Consider the following 27728-nt stretch of genomic DNA (forward strand, 5'->3'; position numbering starts at 1 on the left):
TAAGGGAAAAGGACCTTAACCTCCTTGAACGGAGTTGTAGAATGGATTAAGGATATACATACATAAGTGTCCTTCAATGATACAGACAAAAATTTTGACCTTTTGGAGTCTTGATATCTCGACATTTGGTCAACGTCCGGTGATTTTAACGTGGGTACTGACGACAGCCTTTCCCCACGGCATTCAAGAGTACAGTGGATCAAATTAATGCGTTGATTAGCGCCCAATTTTGCAGTGTGGAATGGACACACTAACCACCTTGATAGGGTTTGAGACCCATTTAAAACCTCTGGGGTGCTTTGGGTGCTTTGCTCCGGTTGTAATAGAGCTCCATATTGAACTGACAAAGTATCAGTAATTCCCGCATTCGGGGCTTAAGCACAATCACCACGATACTCCCCGAGGGGCTAGTCCGCATGAGCAGGTTGGAGCGAACTCTAAGGGCTCCTGCTGCCCGTGGTAGCAAAAATAAGTTTACGGTCGGACTTCGTAACCGAAATTACTACCAATTGAGTGAGTAGAGGCTCTGGACTGGTGACCAGGGGTTGGACCCCATACGCATATTACACGCACACACCTTTCACGCTTAAACAATCCACGAGCAAACGACTCTAACTGTTCGGCATTCCGACTAGTGGAGACCACCCTCTATCCCCATCAGTCCAGCTAATCTCCAAACTGGGTTTTAGATGTGGTAATTGATGGACGTTTCCTTAGTACATCCGCTATTCTATAATATATTGCATCCAATCCTCGACTCGCGCCCTCTATAAACACCCTCGACATTTGGTCAGTCAATATTCAATTACGTTACACAATAGACCAATGTGTTTTCATTATTTAACTATATTTCAAAAATAATGAAAGCTTGGCTGCCGCAAGTAGAAAATCCTCATACTAACTGTGTTCAAATTATTGTTTTAACTTAGTAAACTGTGAAGAGATTTATTGATATGAAAATATGAATCAAAGGTTCAGTTAATGACAGTAACGACTGTTGTGGGTTTAACAGACAGTATGCCAACACGAAGTTTAAAAAAAAAAATGTAACTTTCTAACTCCTAATGAAAAATGCGATGAGCCCGCTCTCATTTCCTGTTAAACTTGTCTCCATAGGTTATCTAAGACCGTTCAGGTGTTTGAAAAATTGCTTGATGCAATGAATATTAGAGACTTCGAACAACATCAATAGAGGGCGTATCAGAAAATTGGGAGTAGTATCAATGTTGGAGAAGCTAAGACCCTTCTACTATTAGGAGGTGGTAATTCGGTAATCAGGGCCATTACATGTGAAGGGGTCGCATCTTCGGAAATCCGTTATTCTGTTCGGAGAAGATCCTGTGAAGTCAGACATCTTGTGGTGGTACAAAGAATAAAATTGCAAGGCAATCCGGTTTCTTCCGATCGAAGTGGAGGTGCTGCAAGGAAACTTTCAGACCAATTGATGTGGAGGGGCAGTAAGCAAATTCGCAGACCGATTATGAAGGACCAAGTTTGTAGCGTTATACGACTCTCGTAACCATTTGATGTTTTGCACACTTCCTCTTGTGCATAAATGTTTTCGAACGGAACTCTTTTAATAAGGAGCCGCTTTGAGAGGTAACGACGACCGCTTCGGTGTACCAAACTTAACCCTTCATCATCATGTGCTGATGGTCGAAAAAATAAGATGAATACTGACTCACAACATCCGGAGGAAAGCAAGAAGTTCAGTTTCCTGGCCGCTTTGTCACTGAGATCTGTCAAGGAGCATACCAAGAATGGTAACAAGCTCTCGATGGTAACCCTGTTAAACCTATTACATGCGCCAGGTTATTGAACTGAAGTTTTGCTGATATGTATCAACTCAACAACAACACCATATTCAGTCGGTAGCTAATCGAGTGTGAACAAATCAAATATTGAATTCCAACAAAAGTAGCCTAAAACCCGTTTATAGACGCATAAATTTATATAAATACCAAAGTTTATTTTCCAAATTTAAATAATAACTGCAAACTCGTAAATACCGTAAAAAATATATTGAACAATTTTAGTTTAAAATACCGCAGCGTATTTTGACTCCTAAAACTAATTATTGTTCAACAGTCGAACTATGTAAATTTGGCGGAAAATATTTGTTTAATATGCAGACATACACATATGCAATACTTTTGTAAACATAACGGCTCGACGCTACGACAGCCTTGTAACTCTCTTAACGGTAATTATTATAATCAATTTACATCAAACTGTTTATGTTAGGTCTCCACCACAATTATCCGTGCAAAATAAAATTATTTGAAATATAAATAGTATACAGGGTGATTCGTATATCGCAAGCAAACTTAATATTGAGTAAACTGCTGTGCCCAAAAACTAAGGTGACATTGTATTTATTTATTTATTCTTCCAAATCAATTTCAACCCCTTCAAAGTAATCCTCTCCCGATGCAATGCACTTATGCCAACGGATTTTCCAATCTTCGTAACACTGGTTGTAGTCACTTTACGGGATGGCCTTCAGTTCCGTCTTCGCTGCGGCTTGAATCTCCTCTATCGTATAAAAACAGTGTCCCCGGAGCGGTCTTTTGAGCTTGGTGTACAGCCAAAAGTCGCACGGCGCCAGATCAGGTGAATACGGTGATTGCGGAACGATACGTATATGGGTTGAGTTTTTGGCGAAATGATCACGATTTTTTTCCAACAAATTCAATGTTTTCGGTACCAGTCGAGATTTGACGCGCTTGAGGCCCAAAACATCCTTCACAATGGTATTGGCTGAGCCTTTCGATATGCCAACTTCATCAGCAAGTTGTTAATCGACGGTTTTTCAACACCAAATCTTTGATTTGTTGAACGTGAGCTTCGTCGAGTGAGGTTGATGGTGGCCCTGGACGCTCTTCGTCTTCGACGCGTTCACGGCCGGCTTGGAACTCACTATACCACTTGTAAACTTTTTTTAGACATAGCCTCATCACCAAAGGCTTTCTGCACCATCCTCAACGGATCCGCAGCAGAAAACTGATAAACTCGTAAACAAAATTTAATGCAAATTCTTTGCTCAACAAATTTCGACATCGCAAAAAACGAAAAACTCACTTTTAGCAGCTCACAAAACGACACGTATCTCAAACACTAATGAATATTTCGACATGGAATTTCACATAAATGTGACTGACAGTACTACCAACCTAAAAAAAAAATAATTCTCCAAATCCTTCGACGCACGCAGTTTAAATTCAAATGTCACCTTATTTTTTGGACACAGTAGTAAATATATCTTATTTCTGCGATGAAGAACAGTTAAATGAAAGTGAAGTTGCCGATATATCAGTAGTAGGGATCCGAAGACAAGAAACTTTAATACTTAGTCGTTTCAATAAGCACACCTTAGCTTATACTGAGCTCAGAGGCTGGTAATTTAGCAGGGTAGGCAGTCTACGTAGTACCGGTAGGGCACTACAATTTGTTATATATTAACCAAATTTTTTAGTTAATTTATTTTTCATAACTATAACAATAAAAAACGTGTATTTTTGTTGTTTGTTGGTAATTGTAGAATTTTAATTATTATTGCAATTATACGCTAATAAAAGTGAAAAAATTATGTAACAACAAATGTATTGCATAATATGAAGTCACAAAAATATATGAAAGCGAAAAGTTGATTCGTTAAAGTGAAAACATCTCGCAGTTTCTGTAAAGATAGATGACCATTAGGTCATTTCATTTCATCAAATATGGTATGGACTGTTTTATTCAAACTGTGCGCGCAAACCAAATCGATAAACCTCTTTTGATATCAGAAGGTAGAGAATCTCAACATCCTTTATGGATCGAAGGTTATAGGTTTAGGTTTAATGAAGTCGAATAGATTTTAGAAAAACTGCGGACCCATTGAGGTTATTATAATAAAAACTTGTAATAAATTATTTTTTCCGGCGTCAATTTGATCAAATGGTAGATTGGTTGAGGAATTAAAAAATATATTGTTCGGTGGAGGATGTTCCTAACTAACGAAGGAGCGGCTGGAGAGTCAAGACAAGCATTTCACGTGTTTCTGTGAGTGGTGCAAGTCGAAAATACAGCGTTCGTTAGATCAGAGGTACGCGATTAAGATCTGTGAAACTCGATATGATATGATCAAGCAGGCTTACCCAGATAAACCCTTTTCCGGGGAGAGGTCTCTGATTAATGAACAAATCCAAAGTGAAAACGATGCTCATTGTCTTTTTTGACGTCAAAAGCCTATTTTGAAAGTTTTTAAAGAATTGTAAAGATTGGTTAAATAAATTTTTTTAAATCGACTCAGTCCTATTACTTCTCGGACAAACCGTGTATATCAGTTATTTCCTTTACAGTAAAAATTTTTTTTTGAGAAAAGTTTGATTTAATTTTAACTTGTTTGAATTGGCTGCTTTAACCCAGATTTGAATGCCATACTACCAGATCAGTCTAAGGAATATGATTAACGATTCAAGAGAACTTAAGAAAGCGGCTTATTAAAATAGGAAGCAATCGGAGTTTATCCGATTATTAAACTAGAGTAGGATAGACTGGAAAATTTTAAACAGCGATAGTTATGGACAACTCTAAACTTCTAAAGAGCTTTATCTTTCTACAATGGGAATCAAGGGTACATCAAGTACATGCTTACTTCGTGGTTTTTTCGAGATTACAATAGAAATGAAATTTTGTAGATAGATCTTTGTTAAAAAGCATACAGATTGAGAGTTCAGTAGGGGTAAAGAAAAAGTGGTTAAATTGCTCATCGACTCCGAAATTCTTTCATTTTTATACCCTGAACAGGGTATATTAACTTTGTCACGATGTTTGTAACACCCAGAAGGAAGCGTCGGAGACCCTATAAAGTATATATATAAATGATTAGTATGTTGAGCTGAGTCGATTTAGCCATGTCCGTCTGTCTGTCCGTCTGTCTGTATATATACGAACTAGTCCCTCAGTTTTTAAGATATCGTTTTGAAATTTTGCAAACGTCATTTTCTCTTCAAGAAGCTGCTCATTTGTCGGAACGACCGATATCGGACCACTATAACATATAGCTGCCATACAAACTGAACGATCGGAATCAAATGCTTGTATGGAAAACTTTCACATTTGACAAGATATATTCACGAAATTTGGTATACATTATTTTCTAAAGCAACAATATAATCTCCGAAAAAATTGTTCAGATCGGTTAACTATAGCATATAGCTGCCATACAAACTGAACGATCGGAATCAAATGCTTGTATGGAAAACTTTCACATTTGACAAGATATATTCACGAAATTTGGTATACATTATTTTCTAAAGCACCAATGTCATCTCCAAAAAAATTGTTCAGAACGGATTACTATAGCATATAGCTTCCATACAAACTGAACACATAGTTACTAACAGAAATGCTGTGAAGGGTATTTAGCTTCGGTGCAACCGAAGTTAACGTTTTTTCTTGTTTTCAACTAAATTCTGGACTTTCACTTTCATTCCTTGAATAGTAGAGAAAGAAGGAAATAAATAAAATTTTTTTTAGCCTAAGTTACTACTGTAATTCCAGAATTATATCAACGTGCTGCAAACACGAAGCTTCATTCCTACTATTTCGACCAAAAGGGGAAGGTTAAATTGAACCTAAGCCGTATACTGTGGAATTGTAAGAGAATTCAGACATATTAGACACTTTAGAATAACGGTATTTGTTTACGTACAATCAGAGCTGCTTAAGGAAATCACCCGCTGGTGAGCCCAGAAACTGACTAACTAATCCCACAAAAACAATAAACACACCTCTGAAAGATAAACGGTCGAGTAAACGATGAAAAAGTGAAAAACTTGATGAGATAGGAAAATGGTAGCATAAAGCACTAAACACCTAAAACATTGTAAATAAACATTGGGAGTGTTTATTAAGTGCCAAGTTCACAAAACCAATAATTTGAGTGCTGACTATGAGCAGCAGCAACACCAGCTAAGGAGCCGTGCCGACCAAACGCCAACAACAAGAGTGCAATATATTTGATATTGTAATGCGGCAAAAGTAAAGTAAGCTACAACTGCAAATTAGGCAACAAAAACACGCCAAGTCAAGCCTACAAAAACAACAAGCTGCGCAAGCCAGACGGATGGATAGTCAAACTGCCGGTTGCCGCCTCAGCGCTGAGTGCAGCGGCAGCGCTAGCCAAAAAAATAACAAATACAATAATAATTGTTGATGATTTGCCGGTGTTGGTAGAAGGCAGGGTGCCAACAACAAAAACAAGCCGCACAGAAGTGGCAACACCACACATATTGGCAGCAAGCAGCTTGAACGGCAGCATCAACGGCCAAGCGATCGTCAATGAACGAAGAAATTTCGCCGTCACCGTTGTTACTGCTGCTGCTGTTCGGCCGCACGTCTGCATGGTGGTGGCTAGTGTGTATGTGTGTCTGTGTGGCTGCTGCTGCGGTGCGCAAGCGCACATGCGAAGTGTTTCGCTATGTGAAAGCAGGTGCATTTACCATTCTGCGGTTACCCACGACCACGATCAGACGCGCTCAAAAACGACGTCGCGAAAAAGCATTTCGAATTCTTAAACAACACTTGACAAAGTAACGAGTATTTTCGAAAACGTTCAAATAATTTTGAAACACTTATAAATAATTTCGAAAAAGCTGAAGTTGCGGTTAATGTGTATAAATGAAAAAGCTATCACTTTTTAGCGTAATAATATAATGACATATATTGCTTAGTTTAGTGAAACACGATTCGTTGAAAGTGCAAGGATAATGCAATATTGATTGTTGGCGCAAGTAAAAAGTGATTTGAAAAAGGTGTTTAATGCTTGTGACTTGCAATTTATGCTACTTACATATTTGTTTAAGGACATACAGTGCATGCTCAAAGTTGGCAATTTGAGATTTTAAGGCGTTCGTGAAAGTTGGGCAATTAAAAAAAATATTCATGTATGAGAAAGTAAATAATATTAAGTAAAATAAAAAAAAAATACGTATAAAATTAAAAAAAATAAGACAATATAATTAATAAACATCTAAAAATTAGAAGAAAAAAAAAATAATGAAAAATAATAATAAATAATATAAATATGTAATTAAATTAAATATGTAGAAAAAAAATCAATATTAATAAGAAAAAAATTTAACAAATTTTTTCTTATAATTAGATAATCCATAAAATTTTGTTCTGTCTATAAATATTGAAAGAAAAAGTTATAAGGTATAAATATGAAATTGATAAAGATAAAATCTAATATAATTATTTCGAATTAAGTTTTGAATTATAAACATCAAAATAAATTCGCAAAGACCCAAAACTGTTTAAAAAATAAAAGTTCAAATTAATAATTGTAAAAACTAAAACTGAAAGCTTAAACAAAACTTTAACTTAAACTTTAAATAAAATTAATATTTATACATATTTAATTTTTCTCTGATCTTGAAATGTGAAAATTATTCTTTTTTATTTCTTTAAAATAAATAAATATAATTTAAAATATACTTTTTGTGTTTAAAATATATATTTTTTAAATAAAATTTAAAATCAGATATAATAATGATATACATAAATATTTTTTTTAAAAGCAATTTCATTGAATTTTTATTTTTTATGATAAAAATTTTTAATAATTAACAAAAAACAGTTTTTAAATTAATAATGAAAAAAAAGTTGTAAAAAAATTCATTTAATTGGAGCACAAATAAAACTGAACAATTTTTCTTCACTTTTGGCTGCTATTGGTAAAAAATAATATTAAAAAAATATTAAGGATAATAAATTACGTTGTTAAACAAACATATAAAAACAAGTACTTTCACAAAATTTGGATTTGAAGTCCATTAATAACAGAAAATATTAAAATATGATTGAAAGTAACTCAATTAAAAAAAAAATTTTAAACATTTATCTAAATTTGTATACCCTGAACAGTTTGCCACCCTGAAGGAAACATCGGGGACCCTACAAAGTATATTTTTAAATAAATGTTCAGCTTGATGTGCGGAGTCGGTTTAGGCATATACATACATACGTCTGTCCGTCTGTGCATCTATACATACGCGAACTAGTCCCTAAGTTTTTGAGATATACATCTGAAATTTCTCACACGTTCTTTTCTTCTTTATAAGACGCTCATTTGTCGAAACCGTCCATATCGAATCACCCCAGCATATAGCTGCCATACAAACTGAACGATGGGAATCGAGTGCTTGCGTAGGAAAGTTTTTTTTATTTTTAGAGATATCTTCACGAAATTTGATATGGTTTACTGTTTAAAGTTACGATATAACCCCCGAAGAAACTGTTCAGATTGGACAACTATAGGATGTAGTAGCCATACAAACTGAACGATCGGTCTCGTAATTGTGTGGGAAACTTTTTTATTTGACACAGTATTGTTTGGAACTTTACAACAGATTTTTATTCAAGGCAATGCAATAATATCTGAAAAAATTGCCCAGATCGGACCACAACAACTTATAGCTGCCATACAAACTGACCAAATAAAATTTATTGCTTGATAATGCTAAAACCTTTTTTAGTTTTGAAGGGTATTCTAGCTTCAGTGCAACCAACTTTAATGTTTTTTCTTGTTTTATTTTCCAAACATTTATTCAATAAAAATATCAATATTGTTTTATTGATAAAAATATAATTTAATTAAAGAAAATTTTTAGACTTTTGAAAGCTTTGATAAACAAAAACCAAAAATTAATTTTATTTTATATTAAACAATTAATTAATAAAAAATAAATAAATCAAATATGGAAAAGTTTAAAAATAAAATAAATGATAATTTATAAATATTTTAATTAACAATAAAATGAAAATTTGTTCAATGAATTTTTATTTTAATAAAATATTTCAATTTATTTTCTAAAATGTATATATTTTTTAAAATAATGAACAATATTAAAAACAAGAAAAAAAAACGTAAATTTCGGCTGGACCGAAGCGAATACCCTTCACAAATAAAAAAACTATTCAATATAGTGAAAATTTTACATACGTATTTACGAATAGAGGCGAAAACTTTTTTGTCAGTATAAGAGTCCAAGGGATTGTACTTGAAGCTTAATTTTGAATATGTTCATACAAATAAATTCCATTGGAAAAAAATAACGAATTTAAGGCTCCTTTCTCAATGTTTGGTTACCAAAATTTCTGTTCAGTTAATAGAGTTGCCCGCTTAATAGGTTGTAGTTTATAAATATCAACAATGTGCATGGTTAGTGGAGATGTCAGCTTAATAGAGCGTCAAATTAAGAGAGCTTTCAATGTATTCTTTATTTATGAATTGTTTTAACTATCCTATCTTCTAAGTTGGTTCGAACTGGACACAGTGTGCTAAATTTTACTAAAATCGGTTCAGTAGTTTAAGAGTCCATCGCGGACAAACAACGTGACACGTACTTTTTATATATAAAGATGTCAGCAGGTCCATTATATGAGCAGTTTCTGGCATAAAAAGGATGTTTAGAGAATTTTCGATCAATGTCTCAAAAACAGAGAAACGGACAAGACTAAATCTACTCAGCTTGTCATATTGATCATTCCTTTATATACTTGATAAGGCCTTCGAAAGAAGTGTATATACTTTGTTTTGAGTATCAAAAATTATAAATTTCCAAGTTATAAAATTTAAATCAATTATAATATTAAATAAAATAAAATGTTTTCGTCATAAAAAATTAAATTCAAGAGCCATATTTAAAGTTGAATGACTATATGCTATGAATTATTAAATAACAAATTTCCGTTATTTTAGATAACTAAATGTTATCATCAAATAAATAAATAATGAATTATAAGTTAAAAAATAACCTCTTTTCAAAGATAATAATTTTCTGCCAACGAAATATTCTCACTCATTGCATCAACATCACTTTATTTTAATCATTAGACAATTGGACTCATTTCGTTCTTTCATCTTCTGTAGCAAACGCTGCTGCCACAGCTATTACAACTACAACTACGCATCTCAACAACTTTAACTTCACAACAACTATCGCTTCCTGTGCTCATCTTCTATCGCTTAACAACTATTTCCAATACAAAAACAATTGCAAACAATATTTTATCAGTTGCAAAGTCAAAAACAAACGAAAACGCAGAAGAACTGCATTTTTTGCCATTTCCATTCTGTCAATTTCTGTCTTTTTCGCCATTTCTTCACACTCTTTTACACACACCTGTTGCGCCTCCACGACGCGGAGACAACGACGACGTCTGGTCTGCATGCCGTTTGTTGTTGCCTGTGGCAAGTATTTAGACTCAAGGTAACTAGTTAGTGAGTGTGCTTGCGCTTGTGTGTGTTTGTGTATTTGTGAGCTGTATATGTGTGACCCACTTGCAGCCGCCAAGTAGCAAATTGAGAAATAAATAAATAAAAACGAACTGAGCGGAAAAAATCGCAAACGAAAAACTTGTACAAAAACAAAAAACGTGAGGAAAAAAGAACAATTTAACTAAAACAAAGATAAACTATGCGCCATCACAAAAACAACTAATAATAATAACAAGCAAGCAACTCGTGCGCCGACAAGCAACGAAACGAATGCAAAATTAACAAAAAAACCAACAACAACAAAAATAAAGTGCCAACCACGCGGCCTATGCGCTTCTTTGTGATTTTCACTTAAGGAATTCCCAGCAGTAGCAGCGCCAGCAACAACAACAGAAACTAAAGGCCAGCGAGCAGCAGGAAATAGCATAGCTCATAGCACACGGCCAGCATTCGCGCAGCGCGAGCAAACTTGCGGTCAACACTTTACAACACCAATAATTCAAAATTTTTTATTGTTATTGTTGTTGTAGCGGCTTTTTACAACCTCAAATTTGCGCTTCTCCGGTTGCCAACGTCCGTGGAGACCTTACACCAGCTTCGCGCTGCCCAAATATATATTTATGTGTCACGCGCACCCAGGCAACAACAACAACAACGTGCACAACAACAGTAAAAAAGCGTAAAAGCGTTGTGGTACCAATCAAATTGAAGCGTGTGAATAAATTGGCCAACAGTCCAGTCCCCCAACGCCGGTAATCGGAAATTTTCACAGTCGCTGGGCGAGCGCTAAACGAACGAGCGTACAAGACATTTTAATTGCTGGTCCGACGACGTTCGCCTGCGGCCAGTTGTTGCCATCAACGCCTGCGACGTCTGCGAAATTCACTGTTCTTCGTTTTTTTTTTGTTTGCTGCTTCGCTTTGTGTAGCTGCGCTAGAGCTGAGCTTTGGCGCATGCGCGTGTAGGCGTTTTTCTATTAACCACTGAACAAATTGCCAAGCCAAGCTAATCGAATTCGCTTCGGTTTTTGATTGCAGGTGAGTGAGTTATCTCATGGCTTTCGTACTATATACATACACACAAACACACACATAGTTTACGCATCCATAAAAAGCATACAAAGTTTAAGCCTTTGTGTAGGAACAATAGCAAAGTTGTATGCTTTGCCTTTCATCTTTGACTTGTCGCCGGGCCCACAGAAAGTGAAATTCTACGCAAGCTTCCACCGTTTGCTGCAAACATCTTTGCATGTTTATGCAAATAAATTTCGATAATTTGGTAGCCCTATGTAAATATTTTTGTTTTACAAAATTTGTTGTATTTTTTAGCGAAAGCGACATCGCGTCCCTTGCAAATACCTATTAATCATCATGTCAATTATCAATTCAGCGGTCATTTGAGGTTATGGGTTATTTGTGGCAGATTTATGGGCAAATAATGCTAGGGATGAGTAATAGTTGTATTAAATTAATTTTTCTATCGATTGTCGCCGTGATGTAGAGTTAGAGATGCGATTACTCATTTTAAGGTACTAGGTTTAAACCCTGGTCCCATCAACGTCAAAAATTTGTCGAGGTCGCCTGTCAATACGAGTAGAAGCAATGACAAATCGCTAAGCCACTTCTGTTTCTGTAAAAAGATCAGCATAAAATCCATCCATAATTTTGCGGCGACTTTATCAATTCCAGATTTCTCGACTTTACCGATACATCACATTTTCATCCATTCATCGTGAGTGCGAGGAATTTTTGTTTGATGACAGGATTTATTTTGTCTTGCCTTCGTTCACTACTGGACCCATTTGGTTCGCTTGATTATCCAGTCAGGAGAAAGCAGAACTAACAGATAAGGATGTTATTCATAACCCAGAGGAAAAACTTCATGACTAAGCGGTGTCGGAAATTAACAATTGTTTTCAAGTTTGGACAATTCTTTGTGGTTCTCACTTTTCTGAACTAAAAATACTTCTCGCAAAAAAAAACCGATCCACATTTCCGAATTTACTTATTCAGTTCTATCGTAACTGTGAATATTTTCTTCTGCTTTAGTTATTACTAGCAGAATCAGAGTTATGAAAACTTTTGAGACCTTCAGAAGCTATAAGATGTATGCTTAAGGTAAGGTTTTGCAGTACTTGGTTTTATAACTCTTTCGAACATTTCAAGAAATTTCTCACAGATTTTGAATTTTTCACTCACAGTTAGGAATTTGGCCTTATCCACATATATTCTTTTTGTCTTTCCTTCGTAAGATGCAATTATTATTTTAACAAATGGAGTTCGAGCAAATATATACCAATTTACTTTCATTCGAAATTACAATCGTTTCTTTCGGTTAGTGGACAAAGCAATAGAAAGATAATTGAAATTTATGTGAACACCCTTTTTTCCATATTCGAAGCTGTTATAACGAATTCAGCAGATATATAGTAAGTAAGTAAGTATTATTGGAGGATTCTTCAGATCTGGTTAGTTTTAACCTCCTAGCTGTTGGCTACTTGAAAATGTTCGCTTGAAAATCTTATATGAGGATCTATTAACGAATTTGTTGGATTTCTTTGCTTTCTGTTGTAATTCTCGGAAATTATAATCGATTTTTTTACCCTTAACAGAACATACCAAGTTTGTCACCCCAAAAGGTGTATATATAAATGATCAGCGAGACGACCTGAGTCCATTTAGCCATGTTCGACTGTTGGTCTCTATCTATACGCAAACAAGTCTCTCGTTTTTTGAGTTAACGTTCAAAAATTTTGCGTATGTTATTCTCTCCCCAAGAAGCTCCTTTTTTCAGAATTTTCGATATCGGACTATTAAAATATATGCCATACAATCTTTAGGGTTCTGGTATCGAAAAGATTTTTATTCAAAATCAAGGTAGATATCGTTTTGTATCCTTTTATGCAATAAAAAATTACTCAGCGAAGGGTATTATAGCTGACCTGCAACAAAAGTTAAGATTTTTTATATTTTTTAGTCTAATATTGTATATTCTGTATTCAATGATTTGGTCTTATTCTCTCAGGCTTTTACTTTTCAACCCTTCTATATACAATTTTAAGTTCAACAAGCTTTTTTTTAGTTAATCGGTTAGTTAGTGTTGATATTGTAAGCTAATACGATATCATTGCAATTGTTATTATAGTAAGCCAATCGAGTATCACCGCAATGTCAGCTTGTTTTTACAAATCCAAATGTATACTCATATAACTTCTTCTTCTTTATTAGTATAGACACCACTTGTGCGTTTATACTATAAGTATAGCCAAGTCCTTTTCTACCTGGTCTTTTCAACGGAGTGGATGTCTTTCTCTTCCTCTGCTTTCCCCGGCGGGTACTGCGTCGAAAACTTGAGTTTTTTCTGTTTTCTTCCTTTCATTAGAAGTGTTTTTTACGTGGCGGTTCCCAAACACAGCGAACAACCACGGGGAGGAATGTTTCGCCTTCTCACTTTATCTCGCATTTAAACGAATGTTTTTTGGATACCCAGAGAATACTTGGTCTAAGATCGAAAGTCGTGAGCTGCTTGAGCCATGTTTAAAATAATCATTTCTGGCCACTCTCATGTAAATGGCGCACAGAGAGCTTTCCTCTTTTATTCCTTTTTTTATTCCTTTTTCTATATAAATCCCTACAGTTCCAAATGAACTGGCAATCATACAACACTGCGCTGTATAATGTAATATTGAATAGTTTTAAAAATGTTTCTTAATTTCACTGAAGTATTCGAGCGATTTTTCAAAACTTTCTAAATATGCTTCTACGTGCACTTATAGTCCTAATTTCAACTGCCGTCTACCGTTCAATGTCACTCTTCGAAGCAAAGACAATGTATTTGCCAAGCATTTGACAGATATACATACATGCATGCATATATATATACATTCGTATGTACTTATATATTATTTACTTATTGCAGTGGTGAAATGCACTTTCAGCTCTAATCATTTAACCATAGCAAATACCTATCAAATTATTAAGTTCAACGCCGCTGCCGCACTTACATACGTATATATGTATGTATAAATATAGATATGTGTACATAGACGTACACGCATTCCCACTGGTGTTTAGTCAGACGCACTGACTGCAGCTTTAATTTCTCTTTTTCCAACGGTATTTTTATGATTTGTTTTTATTTACTTTTCATACACACATATATATGTACATACATACACAGGTACAAACATGCGTACTTAGAGATTCACTTAAGTGCTTATAAGTTTAGAATACCATCACCTTGCCACTTTGTTGAGGTTAAGTGTCGGCCGCTTTAATAGTCCCAGAAGAGCTGTCTCGAAGAATTGTGTGTAAAATTTCGTTTTTTTATATTTATTTTTCTTAATTGCTTGCCATTACTCTCGCCCTCTTTTCCCATCTCAGCGCCTTTATGTCAATTTAACCATTCTGCCTGCTTCTTTTCTTCACTGGTTCTCCATCGAAGATGCTTTGAAAGTGAGCTTGCATTATTTGAATGGTGCTTTGGTGCTTTGCTAATTGTAAAGGTGATAACACTTAATTGAAACGCCACAAATTTCACAATTAACCGATTGCAGGTGAATTTAATTGGTGCTATTTAGAATTCTCTGATTGGCTCGGGTTATTTGTGCGCGTGCGCAGGTGGCAAAGTGCTGGAGGCAAAAGGTCTAATGAAACGAAAGTTGCAGGTGATAATTAAAGAGATGTTATGAGGTATAATAAAGGCAAAAAAGTTTTTGAAATGAAATGAAATGGAAAGCCACAATTTGTTCAGAGAAATTTTTTAGTTAGAAATTCTACTTTTACAACCTGGACTTGAGGTTTAATGAGAGGGTAGACTTTTTAATTCGTTTGTGGTGAAAAACACTTTTTTGCGAATTTCGTCGTAACAACAATTCTGGTTTTCTACATACTTAAATTTTTGATTAATAATATTGTTTTTCACTAAGCTTTATTTCTAAATTTGAAGGCAAATATTTCGATTTTTGAGGATAACTTCGAAAAACGAAGAACTTACTTAGCCAATTTTTTTTTTACAAATTTTTAACTCAATATGAGTGAAGAAACCTATCAATGGGTTTAAAATTTTTTTTTAAGATATAGACGAGACGTGAAAAAGATTGCCATGCCCACAAAACACCATTAAACCAAAAAAATCTGTGAATTAAATGCCATAAATAAGTACTAAATTAAGATATAAAACAGTATTTTGTCAGACGGGGTCGCAGTAACAAGGGACACCTGCGAGTGAAAAAATAAAAAATGGGCGCAGTCCCGCAATCTAAAATGTTTACTCATCTCCTAACCACTTAAGACATAACATCAAAACTGGAAAAGTTACCTAAGCAATCCAATCGAAACTGTAAAAATGTATGAAATCGGGTAATAACTCCGTCCACTCCCCATATAATGGTAGTGTTAAAAACTACTAAACCCGAGATAAATCAATAAATAAATATCTTAGAGACATTAAACTTTATACCTGGGATAATATAAGAGGTTTTTATAGGAACCGGGGTCAAAAAATGACGACTCTCCCCCATTTCGGCAAAAAGCCAAATCTCAGGACCTACTCCACCGATATCGACCAAATTTGGTATATAATGTTACACTTAAATTTCCATGATCCAGTGTAAAAACAAAGAAAATCGGACGATAGCCACGCCTACTTCCTTCTTCTTCCTTAATAGCGTAAACACCGCTTAGGCGGTTATAGCTGAAAAAGATCTCTCATTCGAGGCTGTCTTCTCCTTTTCATTGGGGGTGTTTTTTAAGTGGTAAAGCCTAAACCCAGCGAACAACCATGGCGAGGATGTTTCGCCTTCTTACTTTAGCTCGCCTTCATACGGTTATTTTTTAGATACACAGAGGATACTTGATCTAAAACCAGAAGTCATGAGCTACTTGAGCCATATGTGAAAGAATCGTTTCTGGCCACTCCCAAGTGAATGGCGCTCACAGAAACTTCCTCACTTGAGTGAGCTTCTACACATGACTCCATCTTCGCCTACTCCAACATAACACACATAACAACCTAAACTATTCAAGTCCTATGTGGAACAAAGTTCCGATTGCGCAGTTTTTATCGATAATTTTCGAAGTTCCAGTTGACTTTATGCCACATATATCAAATATGCGAGTTACTTCAATATAATTGACAGAGCGTATTTTCTAAAAACGGTGCATTTTTGTGCCTAAAATGGATAAAATCGGGTGAAAACTTGCCCTAGATCTCCTATAACTTACAAACCTTATGCAACTGAAGATTTTTTCTTGGATTTGATTATGGCAAGTTCCAAGAGTATGAAATGTTACACCCGAACTTAGACCTTCCTTACTTACTGATTAAGATTATTTTGGCTACTACTTTAGATAAAATGGATGACAAAATTATAAACTTCTATATCTACTTTGTGTTTTGATCAACATTCATGGTTTTTAGTTCAGTATTATTTGCAGTCTACGCTAAAATCTTTCAGTTATGTAAGATAGCGTATCAGTGTGTGTCCTAGACCCACTTTCCTAAAAATATTGATACATCATGTCGTTGCGAGTTAACGTACCTTACGGACCGATTTCCAGCACCTCAGCCCAACAAATTCGATCAACTGCTGAAGAGTTGGTCGTCAACGTCAAGCAAAAACGGTCGTGGTCGGATCACGGTGGGTGACATATGTAACGGTTTTCCGATCTAAGTCTTCTCAGAAAATATAACCAAGTTACCAATCTACCACTTGTCTATTAGCAAATTTCCTGTTATAGCAACCTCTAGTCCGCATGATAGATGAGACTTAAAGTCCTTCTCTCTCTCATGAAGTAATACTTAATTCGGCGGTTCCGTGGGAGGGATATGAGTTGGGAGTAGGATAGGTTTAGCGGATTAAAGTTCCGCAATCCGGCTTTCGACGCTTCCTCCTTATATAAAAAAAGGAACCTCTAGCATTTTCTATCCCCAAATCTATGCCTACATCTTGCTAGTGCTGGACTTTTGAAGCTCTAAAGTGAGTATATCATTCAAAAATTTGAAAAAAATTCAATAGTAAGCTGTTTGTGGTTGAACAGATTTTAATTAAAAACGTTACATACTTCAATCTGCTAATGCACCTGCACTATATATGAATATATATGTATGTGTGTATATGGCTTTATATAATTCAAACGCTTTTCAATCAAATATGCTCACAATTAAAATAACACTCCAGCATGCGGTGCGAGAAATGTTGAAAATTTCTTCGGCTTACCAAAGCGTAACAACTGTGACAAACAGCCCAGCAGCAACAACAACAAATAATTTGTCTATAAGCACACACACACACAGTTCGTCACTAACTGCACGTATCAGCATTTAATTATTGTAATCGAAATGCGCTTAAGTGCAATGCTCTGAGCTTAAGTTTCTTTCCATTTCATTCATTGATTTTGCCTGTCTTTGCGCGTTTTCACGCTGTCACTAATTTTTCTGCTTTTTTATTACGTTTTTTCTTCATTTTTTTCATCATTTTATGCGCCGACGTGCCTCTGTTTGTTTGTACATAATCTTATATAAATATTGAAGTGTAAATGAGTTGCGTCTGCATCTCGAACGTGAAGCGTTTAGTGATATCTTCGATTGGTTTATGTTTCAATTCCATTAGCACCTCGTAAAAGAAGTGAAAATGTCACATTTAACTGAAAGCGACTGTTCAAGCATTTATTGATATTTAATTGATTGAGTTTCGAAGTTTGTTGTTGTTGTGATGTTAGAAATTTTCACTCAATTAGTAAAAATTTTACTTCTTAGGAAAATGATAAATATTTGTTTTTCAAATTGCATTTTTCATCAAGAAATTGATTTTGATCGCTCAGTTTGTATGACAAAAAAGCATCTAGAAATTGTAATAAAAATCCCGGGTAAATGATATTTCAAAAAAAAGTACCTTCTTCACCTTGAAAATATTAAAAATGTGAAGGATATGGTACTTGAAAATCGTCAGGCAAGTGTTAGAGAGTTAGCCAAAGAGCTCGACATCTTTCGCGAGTCCGTTCTAATGATTTTGGTTCCTGCTCGATTCCTCTCGATAAAGCTGAATTTTTTTAAAAATTAGTATTTTCAACAGGTCTCTTTGGTTATGCTTAATCTTGCGAATTCCGATTCCACATTCATAGATACCATTATACCTGCCCTCGCGACTTGGGTTTATGAGTTTCATATGCAAACAAGTCTACAATCGTCGGAATAGAGGAAAAAAAAACAAGATAAAACCAAAAAAACCACACCAAAACCGCTCAAAAAAGAATGTGATGCTCTTTGTGTTTTTCGATATTCGTGGTTTGGTGCATCATGAATTGGTTCCGGAGGTATAGACGGTCAATAAGGAGTTCCATTGACCGTCTTTAGGCGTTTGTATGAGAACATCCCTCAAAAACGGTCGGAATTGAGTTGCAAAAAATCATGGATTTTACACGATGACAATACACCATCTCATCGAGCCACGATTATGGCTGAATTTAAAGCCAAAAACGCAATGAATACCATCAATCTACCACCGTATTCACCAGATTTGGCTCCGTGTGACTTTTTCTTGTTCCCCAAACTAAATTGACGCTCTGTAGAAAACGTTTTCAGTCGACTGAAGGAGTTGAAGGTCATCCCAAAAAGTACTAGTTAGAATTGTTTCGAGGACTGGTAACGATTACTTTGAAGGCAGCAACATAAATATTGATGAGTAATTAAATTTACAATTTCCGTGTATTTTTTTGTCACAATCTACATTATAGTCTTTTCTGAAACTGCCCTGCGTGCTATCGTGTAATGGCTTGAGGATTAAAGATTTCTCTGTTGGAACCTTCCTTGATATTGAGGGATCTTTCAATAACGTTCTGACAGAATTTGTCGTTACTGCTCTGGCCGGTCTTGGGGTTGAATCAATCTTCAAACACCTCTTTTTTCTTATTCTGGACGATAGATTAATGAACGTGCTTGACGAAATGTGAGTAGGACACAAGGTGGAGTTCACTCTCCTCTTCTATGTCCTGGTTGTTAAATACCTGCTTAAAATACTTGAAGATCGTGGATGCCAAGTGATTGCCTATGCAGACGATGTAGCACTTTTAGTCAAAGGAAAGTTCCTGAGTACCGGGCATAAGTTGACGCAGGGGTATCTCAGCGTCGTAACAAATTGGGCAGTCGGCAATGGTCTTGCCGTCAACTCAAGTAAAACCCAGTTGTGTTTTTTTACTAGTAAATATAAGATCTCGGCGGCTCTACTGCCGTAATTGAGCGACATGCGCCTGCAAACGACGGATACAGTGAAATATCTAGGGTTCACCCTGGATAGGCAGCTTTTATGGAATCCGAATATCGAAGAGAGAGCCAAATTCGGCCTTATACTGCTGTAGAGGAGCCATTGACAAAAGGTGGGGTTTCTCACCGAAAGTGGTCCTCTGGCTTTTGATTATAGAATTTACTGCACTGTGGTTTCCAAAACTTTATATACTGTAGATTTCATGGAAATTTTAGCACTTAGGAAAATTTTTTTTTTAACTTATCAGTAAAGTTTAAATTTCGATAGCAATCACGAAAAATAAGTGAGCTCATAAACTCATATGTAAAAAATATATATATTACGCACATTGAATTATTTTTCCATAATTTAAAATATCCTGTTACTCCTCAAATAATATTTTGTTTTGTAATTGTATATTAAGTGAATATTTTCCATTGGGTTCGTTGCTTGAGTCTTCTGTTTTTTAGTTCAATTCGCTTGCTTGTGGATGACAAATCCATTAACTTTTATTACAAAACTTTTTATCGACTCTTTTATTACAATTTTAAAATACCCGCTTGTTTTTGCTCTTAAGCAATTTCCTTAATAACACTTAATACTTGATTAGTTGCTTGTTAACACTTTTCCTTTCTCTGCGCGCAATTGAGCTTTAATAGTTTTATGACTGCGCTGCGTTCTTGGTTATTTTCCAATACTTACACAAACCGATGTAAAGCGTTTTGACCCACTTTTCATTGTGCACACATTTAGCTGTGTACACACACGCTTCGTAAGTACATATTTATTTATTAGCGTCTGCATATATTAAAGGCCAATTAACACTTTTCTCTTGAGAGCCATTGCGGCGCAACGGAATTTCTAAACTAAGCATTCAAATAATGCAGCAATTGTTGTTGTTGGCATTGTTGTTGGCGGCTGCACACGCGCACACAACGCATTGTTAATTATGATCAAACACTGAGTTATGAAGAAGATTTTCTATTTCACCACTTCACACACACACCTGTGAGCGAACAGTCGCTGACGCGCACCCACCACAACACAGAGATATTCATATTTTTTACGACCGCCATCATCAGCACAAAAATTTTTGTTGTTGTTGGTTTTGCATTGGTCTTCAATACACTTGCGCAGCGCTTCCCACAAAGCACGCTTGCGCACCCGAACAAGAATTTTCGCGCGCCAACAAAGGCGGTCAGTTAGCCAGCGGTGAGTGATGAGTGTTGCGCCGCCAAGCAGCAGAAGCGCGGTTTGCACATTTCTTTGCGCCCCTCGCATTGTGTGGCTGTATTACACTCGGTTAACGGTTGTTGTAGTGTGCTGAAAACGATCTCACTTTTTCGCCATCATTCGCACATTCACACGCGTTTTCACTTTCAATAGAATTGTGTGTGCGCGCGCGAAATTGTTGCCTCTTATGCGCTACTTATATCACTTCTTTCCGTCATTTATCTCACCAGCTTCGGTTGCTGGCCAATTTTTCGAATTATAGACCGCCGTTCATCAGCGCTGTGTTATTGTAAGCAGACAATAGCCGATTTTTATTCAATCATCGGGGTATTAGTGCGCGTTAGTGGCGTGTTGTGCGCGGCAAGTGTGTGGCAAGTGTGCGTTAAGTGGGCGCGAATGTGTGTAATTTCTAACTGTTGTCTCGCTTGTTATTATTATTTTATGCTTTTTTGTTTGCTGCTGTACTGAGGAAAGCGACTTTTGCACTTACACTTTTATTGCTGGAGCTTAAAATAGCTTTGAACGAAATTTTGCGGTCAACAGTGTCTTTCTTGCCGGCTGTTTTGCATGAGATTTTTTATTTGTGGTTTGCAGTTTTGAAGTTTTGCCTAATTTTGTTTGATTTGCTAAGGCCTTAAGGCGTTTTTAATATTTTTGGAATGAACAGATTTCTTCAACGCGTTTACAAGTGTCTGGGAAAATGACTTTTTGATCGAATTTTGTAGAGTTTTGCCTCAAGTCATATAGAAAGCTGGTGTGAAACATATAAATATATGCACATATATGCTATATAATACATTTAATAATTTTTTTAGGGTGAAATTTTGAAAAATATTTTTTCTTAAGTTTCACCTTTGAAAATAGCGCATTAAAATTGTAAATTAAAATTTCAAATATTTTTTCAAAAACAGTTTATAGTGTATCAGCTAAGTTCAATAAGCTCCATCAGCTTATCTTAAACAAGTTTTCCTCAAAACTACCGGGTTTCTCGATAAAGATGACACGGTTTCTAAGTGTCGCTTCGGCCATTTTTAATTTGTCATGATCTGTCATGAATAGTTACAATTTTATCATGAAAAGTTATATGCAAGAACAAAGTTTAAATGTAATTAAAATAATCGTTCTCCAATGGCAACTTTTCGTGCGCTTTTGCCATTTTATGGTCGTAATAATCATCCACCTGGGCCCGCTATTCGTCGAATTGTTGAACAATTCGAACATACATTTTCTTTACATAATGTCCAAGTGCCAAAAAGACAAAGAACTGCTCACAGTAATTAAAATATTGCTGTCGTACAGGCAAATGTTACTGAAGACCGCAGTTTGTTGTTTCCAAGACGTTCTCAAGATTTGGGACTGTCTCAAACCACAACCTAGCGGATTTGAGTAAGGATTTGGACTTGAAGCCGCATAAAATTGTTCTCACTCAAAACTGAAGCCATTGGACCACCGTAAACGCCGGGAATCTGCTGATTTTGCCTTGGAATAACTGAAAAACGATAACAATTTTTTTGTGAATATAATTTTCTGCAATGAGCCTCACTTTCATCTGATTGGTGCGATAAATAAACAAAACTGTCGATTCTGGTGTAAAGAAAATCCACAAATTATTTATGAACAAGTATTACATTCAACTAAAATGTGTCAATTTGCTGTGATTTTTGGTCTGGTGGAATCATCGGTCCGTACTTCTTTCGAAATGAAGCTGGTTACACCGTTACTGTCTGTGGAGAACGGTATAGATCGATGATAACTAGCTTTTTATGACCGCAATTGTAAGAAGTTGTTCTTGACAACATTTGGTTTTAACAAGACGGGCCTACGTGCCACAGCACTTGCAACAATCGAATTATTACGAGAAAAGTTTGGAGTTTCGATTATTTCAAGAAATTGTGACATTGAATGGCCCCCAAGAAGTTGTGATTTAACACCACTGGTCGACTACTTGTGAGGTTATTTCAAGTCATTGGCCTTAAAAATGAACAAAACTCTCTTCCAGCTTTAGAAGTATATTGAACGTGATATTCATGATATAAGACTTGATTTAGTGGAGAAAGTAATTGAAAAGTTGGTTTATCGAATTCCTTGCTGCAAAAGATGTCGTGGAGGCCTTTCGAATGATGTTATAATCAGACCATAATCGTATCGATTGTAATTCATATTAACTAAAAAACATTCGAATTTCCTTAACATTTAGTAGGTTTTTTTTTGTAAACAAATCACATCACCCTATTTAGAAAACCCAGTACATTCTTCATTCTAGTGTTTACTCGGAGACAAATGTTTCGATGACTATTGGCTTTATTTGGGTGTTCTGCATTAGTTTTCCATACAATGACTTATTATTTTCTGATCTGTTCAAATATCGGGCCTTGACAGGTTGAAAACGATAAAATATTGAATAAAATTGAAAATGTTTTCAACGGCGCCATTTTGTCAATTTTTGACTTTTTTCGACTGTATCTAGAGAGGATTTTTTTTTGTACAGCAGTGCCTATCAAATGAAAATTGTATGCATGTCTTAAACGATTTGTTTACCGACCTTGAAAGCTTTGTACTATTTGTAGGCTTGTGGTTTTGATAAACCTGAATCACCGTAAGCCTTTTCCAAAACTCGCAATAATTTCGCACGAAATTTGGCTAAAAATACAAAATTTAAAGCAAATTTTTTAGGGATATTTTTATCAATTGCGAAATCGCAACCCACTACTGAGATGTACCGACTTAAGCAGCTGCTGTAAGCAAACTGGTTGTCGCTATTGCCAAGCATTTAATATTGGCTTTGGCGGATGTTCAAGTCATAGAACAATTTCTCCGCATTTGTGTTTACCTTGATCGCCAAAAACAATTAAGGTTTAAGCTCTTTAGAAAAATACATCGTTTTCTATACTCTTTTTGCAATTCATATCGAGTTTTCCTACATAAATTTTTATGACTATCCAGTACATAAGGAGATATCAAGGATAAGTATTCTGAACTCTTTACTTACTGAGCTAAACTAAACGAATCCTGAATGCAATGATTTAACAATACATAATTAGCTTATTCTTTTTTATTGGCGTACACATCACTTACGTGGTTGTAGCTAAGTTTATAAAAGCGCGGCAGTCATTCTTTTTTTTTGCGATTTGGGACTCCAATTGGGACTCCAAGTAAAACCAGGAGTGGAGATATTCCTCTTCCTCTGCATGTTCTGCGCCGAATACTTTCAGAGCTGGACCTTTTTTGTCCATTTGGACGACATGACCTAGCCAACAAAGCAGCTGCCTCTTTATTCGCTAAATTATGCCAATGTCGTCTCATACAGCTCATCGTTCCATCGATTGCGATATTCCCCGTTTGCCAAAAAGTCCATGCTTCTACACTTTATAGCAAGGCGGGGATGATGAGTGACTTTTAGAACTTGGTCTTTTGTTATCTAGCTAACAATAATAAAAACATTTTCAGACCTTTATAAATAAACAAAGCAGCTTTTCATACAATTTATTTGGAAGTCATTAGCGTCAAAGATTCCTGTTGGTTTAGCAAACTTTCTATACAATTTCTATAGGACTGGGATCATTACTTCCATTTTTTGTAGAAATATTTGTTTCAGGAAATGAAAAAAATATACAAGTGCCGAAATTTAATTGGACAATGAATCTGTGATGAAGTTTTTGAATGATTCTTTGGCTATCATCTGTTCTCCAATGAGAACAATGTTTTGAGAAAAATGCGTTTAAAGTTCAACAACTCCGAAGCTATAGAGAACTCGTTATAACTCCCGAAATATTTCGAATTTCTGTATGAAATTTTCGCAGTATATTCTTAAGACATTGTTAAGCAAAAAATATTTTCGATTTTTTGAACCCAAGTTACCACACTACTATCTTAAAAGAAATGTTTTCCGGTAATAAGGTAGTACAGCTACATCTTGTCGATTTTTATCAGAATTTCATAACTAACGTTTGAAATCAACGCCTACACGAAAACATTGAAATTTATTGCACGTTTCTACACCAAACAAAGAGGATTATACAATCAATTCACGGCAGCAGAAAAGTTTATGAGACACTCATAAAATGTGTGGCCATAAACCTGTTGACCCAATCCTGCTGCTTTTCATTTGTAATCACTTTCATGTCGCTAATTTTTTTTTCAAATTACAATAATATAATTATAATTGCGGCGTTATTGTCATTCATTTGCAACAACAACACTCCATTGAACGCCAATTAAAACGCTGGCTAATAATTTCTTCCCATAATTATGGGAAATAAAGATATCCATCGATGATTGCAAGTATTTTATTTATATTCTTTTACTTTCATTTTTCCTTCACAGTTTTTACGCTACAAACAGTATAACACCATAACAACAGCAACAATAAAGAGCAACATAAACGTCGACAGACAATAAAAGCTATCATATATCGACGATAACCAACACCAATAACAAAAAAAAAAAACAACTACGACACAACACAGTCACGTACGAAGCTAAAGGAAATCCCAAACAGTAGCAACACAACAAAAAAGCCAACAAAATGAGAAAGATGCGGATCAAAAAGATTTTATTGACTGTTATGGTTTTCCTTTCACTGCAGGTAAGTGCGAAGCAAAAACAAAAACAAAATAAAAAAAAAAATCGAAGCGCAAAAAGTGTGCATGCAGTAATCATATCCACCTTTGCTGGTCAGTCAGGCATGCGCAGTCAGTCAAGCGGATTGACATTCAATCAATCTAACTGTCAGCGCAGCTTTGAATCTAAGCGCTGGGTTGACCAGCGCATATGTGTGTGTGTGTGCGCATATACATATGTATGTGTGTAGGTAGTTGATGCCGTTTGTGGTGTGAATAATATTGGTGAGCATGAAGAAATATTGTATTGCCAAGTGATTGCTTTTATTGTCAAATTGTTAATTTTTTCGTGCATTTGTCATTTTACTACGCCTAGCGGTTAATCGGCAAATGCATGTCAAAGCTTCGGCCAGTGGGCTTGCCAACGTTTATTGTGAAAAGGTGAGTGTGTGAGAAAGTGTTTTCAATGGGAAAATTTTTTGCTGAAAACTATTGCGCAGAGAGTTGCACTTACATTGGTGTTTAATTTTCATATCACAGCAATGTGACAGTTTTTAATTCGCTTATATAAACGTGGGAATAATAAGAGCTTTATTTTATACAACCATTTCAATACTTTCATATGTAGATATGTATAGTTGTAGGGTGTTATATAATGTGAAAGAGATGTCTATGAAAGTTTTTCTTACCTAATATGTAGAGAAATTTTTCGAAAAGGTTTGGTAACTGATTTAGTCAGCAATTTGTTATAATAAAAAAAAAAACAAAAAAATGTACTAGGAAATTGTAAATAAAACGCAAAATATTTAATTATACGTCAAAATTTATTCTGTCTTCGCCTTCGAAGTAGTCCCCCACTTATGCCAACGATTTTTGCGGTCCTCAAAACACTTTTCATTAGCACTTTTAGTGATGGCCTTCAGCTCTTTCGGCGAATTTGGTTTTATCTTTTCGATCGACTGAAAATTGGACCACGGAGCTGCAATTTCTGTTTGGGGCACAAGAAAAAAAATCACATCGAACCGAATCTGATGAATATGGTCCTGTTTACGGTACTCTTTTTGGAAAAAGTCAGCTTTATCGGTACTAGTCGAGCAATAACACATTTCCCAGCCAAAATATCCACCAAAATCATTCGAAGAGACTTGCGAGAAATGTCGAGGTTTATTGTCATCTATTTAACACTTGCCTGACGATTTTCAGGCATCATATTCTCCATCTTAATAATATTTTCATCAGTTGAAGAGGTCGACCAGAACGAGCTATGTCTTCAACGATCACTCGGCCGTTCTTGAAGGCTTTGTACCACTCATGGTAGGCTTGTGTGACAAAATTGAATCACCGTAAGCCTTTTGCAAACAATGATTTTGTTCAGGAAATGTGGTTAGAAATACAAAATTTTAGACAAATTCTTTGTCCGATATTGTAAAAATCGCAATACACTACTAGGTGTACCGTCTTAAGCAGCTGCTGTAAGCTAACTGGTTGACAGATCGCGCTCATGTTTGGCACAGTAACTGAGGACAGTCCCACAAACAGGGAATTTAATTTTAAATTTCGAGTGCTTTTTTGTTCAAATTTACATATATTAACAGGGTTGTTCCGACGCTATAATACCTTTTACAAATAAAAAATTTTCCATACTTCATTTTGATCGTTCAGTTTATATGGTAGCTATATTCTTTAGTGATCCGATATCTATGGTTCCGATAAAAGAGTAGCTTGTTTAGAACAAAATTATGTGTGCGAAATTTCTGAACGAGATCTCATGGAACAAAAATCGACTAAATCGACTCAGCTCGTCACGCTGATCATTTGTATAGATATTCATTAGAGGCTCTTCGACGTTTACTTCCTTGTGTTAGAAACTTCATAGCACACTTAAAATAATCAAAAGATTGAAAATTTTAGGTAATGTTTGTGGGCTAGTTCAGTTTCATATAATTTGGCTACCAGTTGCTCGTAAAATCATCAAATTTTAGTAAATAACGACTGAGAAATGTGTTTCATGAATAAAACAAACGGCGTATCTGCTAGTATTTCAAGGCATGGTCTCAAAATGTAATTGGTAAAGTGTATTAATCCTCTACTGATGTTCTATAAGATTTTGTGTCAGTAGTATTTTCATACCCACAACATTAACCAAAATGTATTGAGTCGATCTATAATAGACGTTTCGATATAGAGTTTCAGTTGCCAAGCAAGACTATTTTCAGGCCCCATTTATTTAACTTTTTCAACGTTATCGTCATTACCCGAGTTGGATGGACGACTGACGACAAGCTTCACGACCTTCACTGCATACTTTGTGCATTCAAAAACTTATGTTCGTGATAAAATAGGCTTGCTAAAAGGAGGAAACTACCGACCAACCCAAATACAATATTTATTATACAAGGTGTGTTCCAAAGTTCGGCAAAATCAA

General features: G+C 35.5%; 1 protein-coding gene and 1 long non-coding RNA gene across 2 annotated transcripts in view; one reads left to right on the top strand and one right to left on the bottom strand.

Moving 5' to 3' along the window:
* The window catches only part of LOC125778317 (uncharacterized), a 62110-nt gene that overhangs the window by 12461 nt on the left and 21921 nt on the right, over positions 1-27728 (bottom strand). The gene's annotated exons all lie outside the window — the stretch shown is intronic.
* The window catches only part of LOC105224369 (uncharacterized), a 40112-nt gene continuing 18867 nt past the window's right edge, over positions 6484-27728 (top strand). The window contains exons 1-3 of the mRNA XM_019989580.3: positions 6484-6800; positions 9923-11307; positions 25068-25329. Coding sequence (XP_019845139.2) covers positions 25270-25329 — 60 coding nt within the window. The 5' untranslated portion in view covers positions 6484-6800; positions 9923-11307; positions 25068-25269. The remainder of the gene's footprint in view (positions 6801-9922; positions 11308-25067; positions 25330-27728) is intronic.

The sequence above is a fragment of the Bactrocera dorsalis genome, chromosome 4, assembly GCF_023373825.1.
Source record: "Bactrocera dorsalis isolate Fly_Bdor chromosome 4, ASM2337382v1, whole genome shotgun sequence".
NCBI classification, from domain to species: domain Eukaryota; kingdom Metazoa; phylum Arthropoda; class Insecta; order Diptera; family Tephritidae; genus Bactrocera; species Bactrocera dorsalis.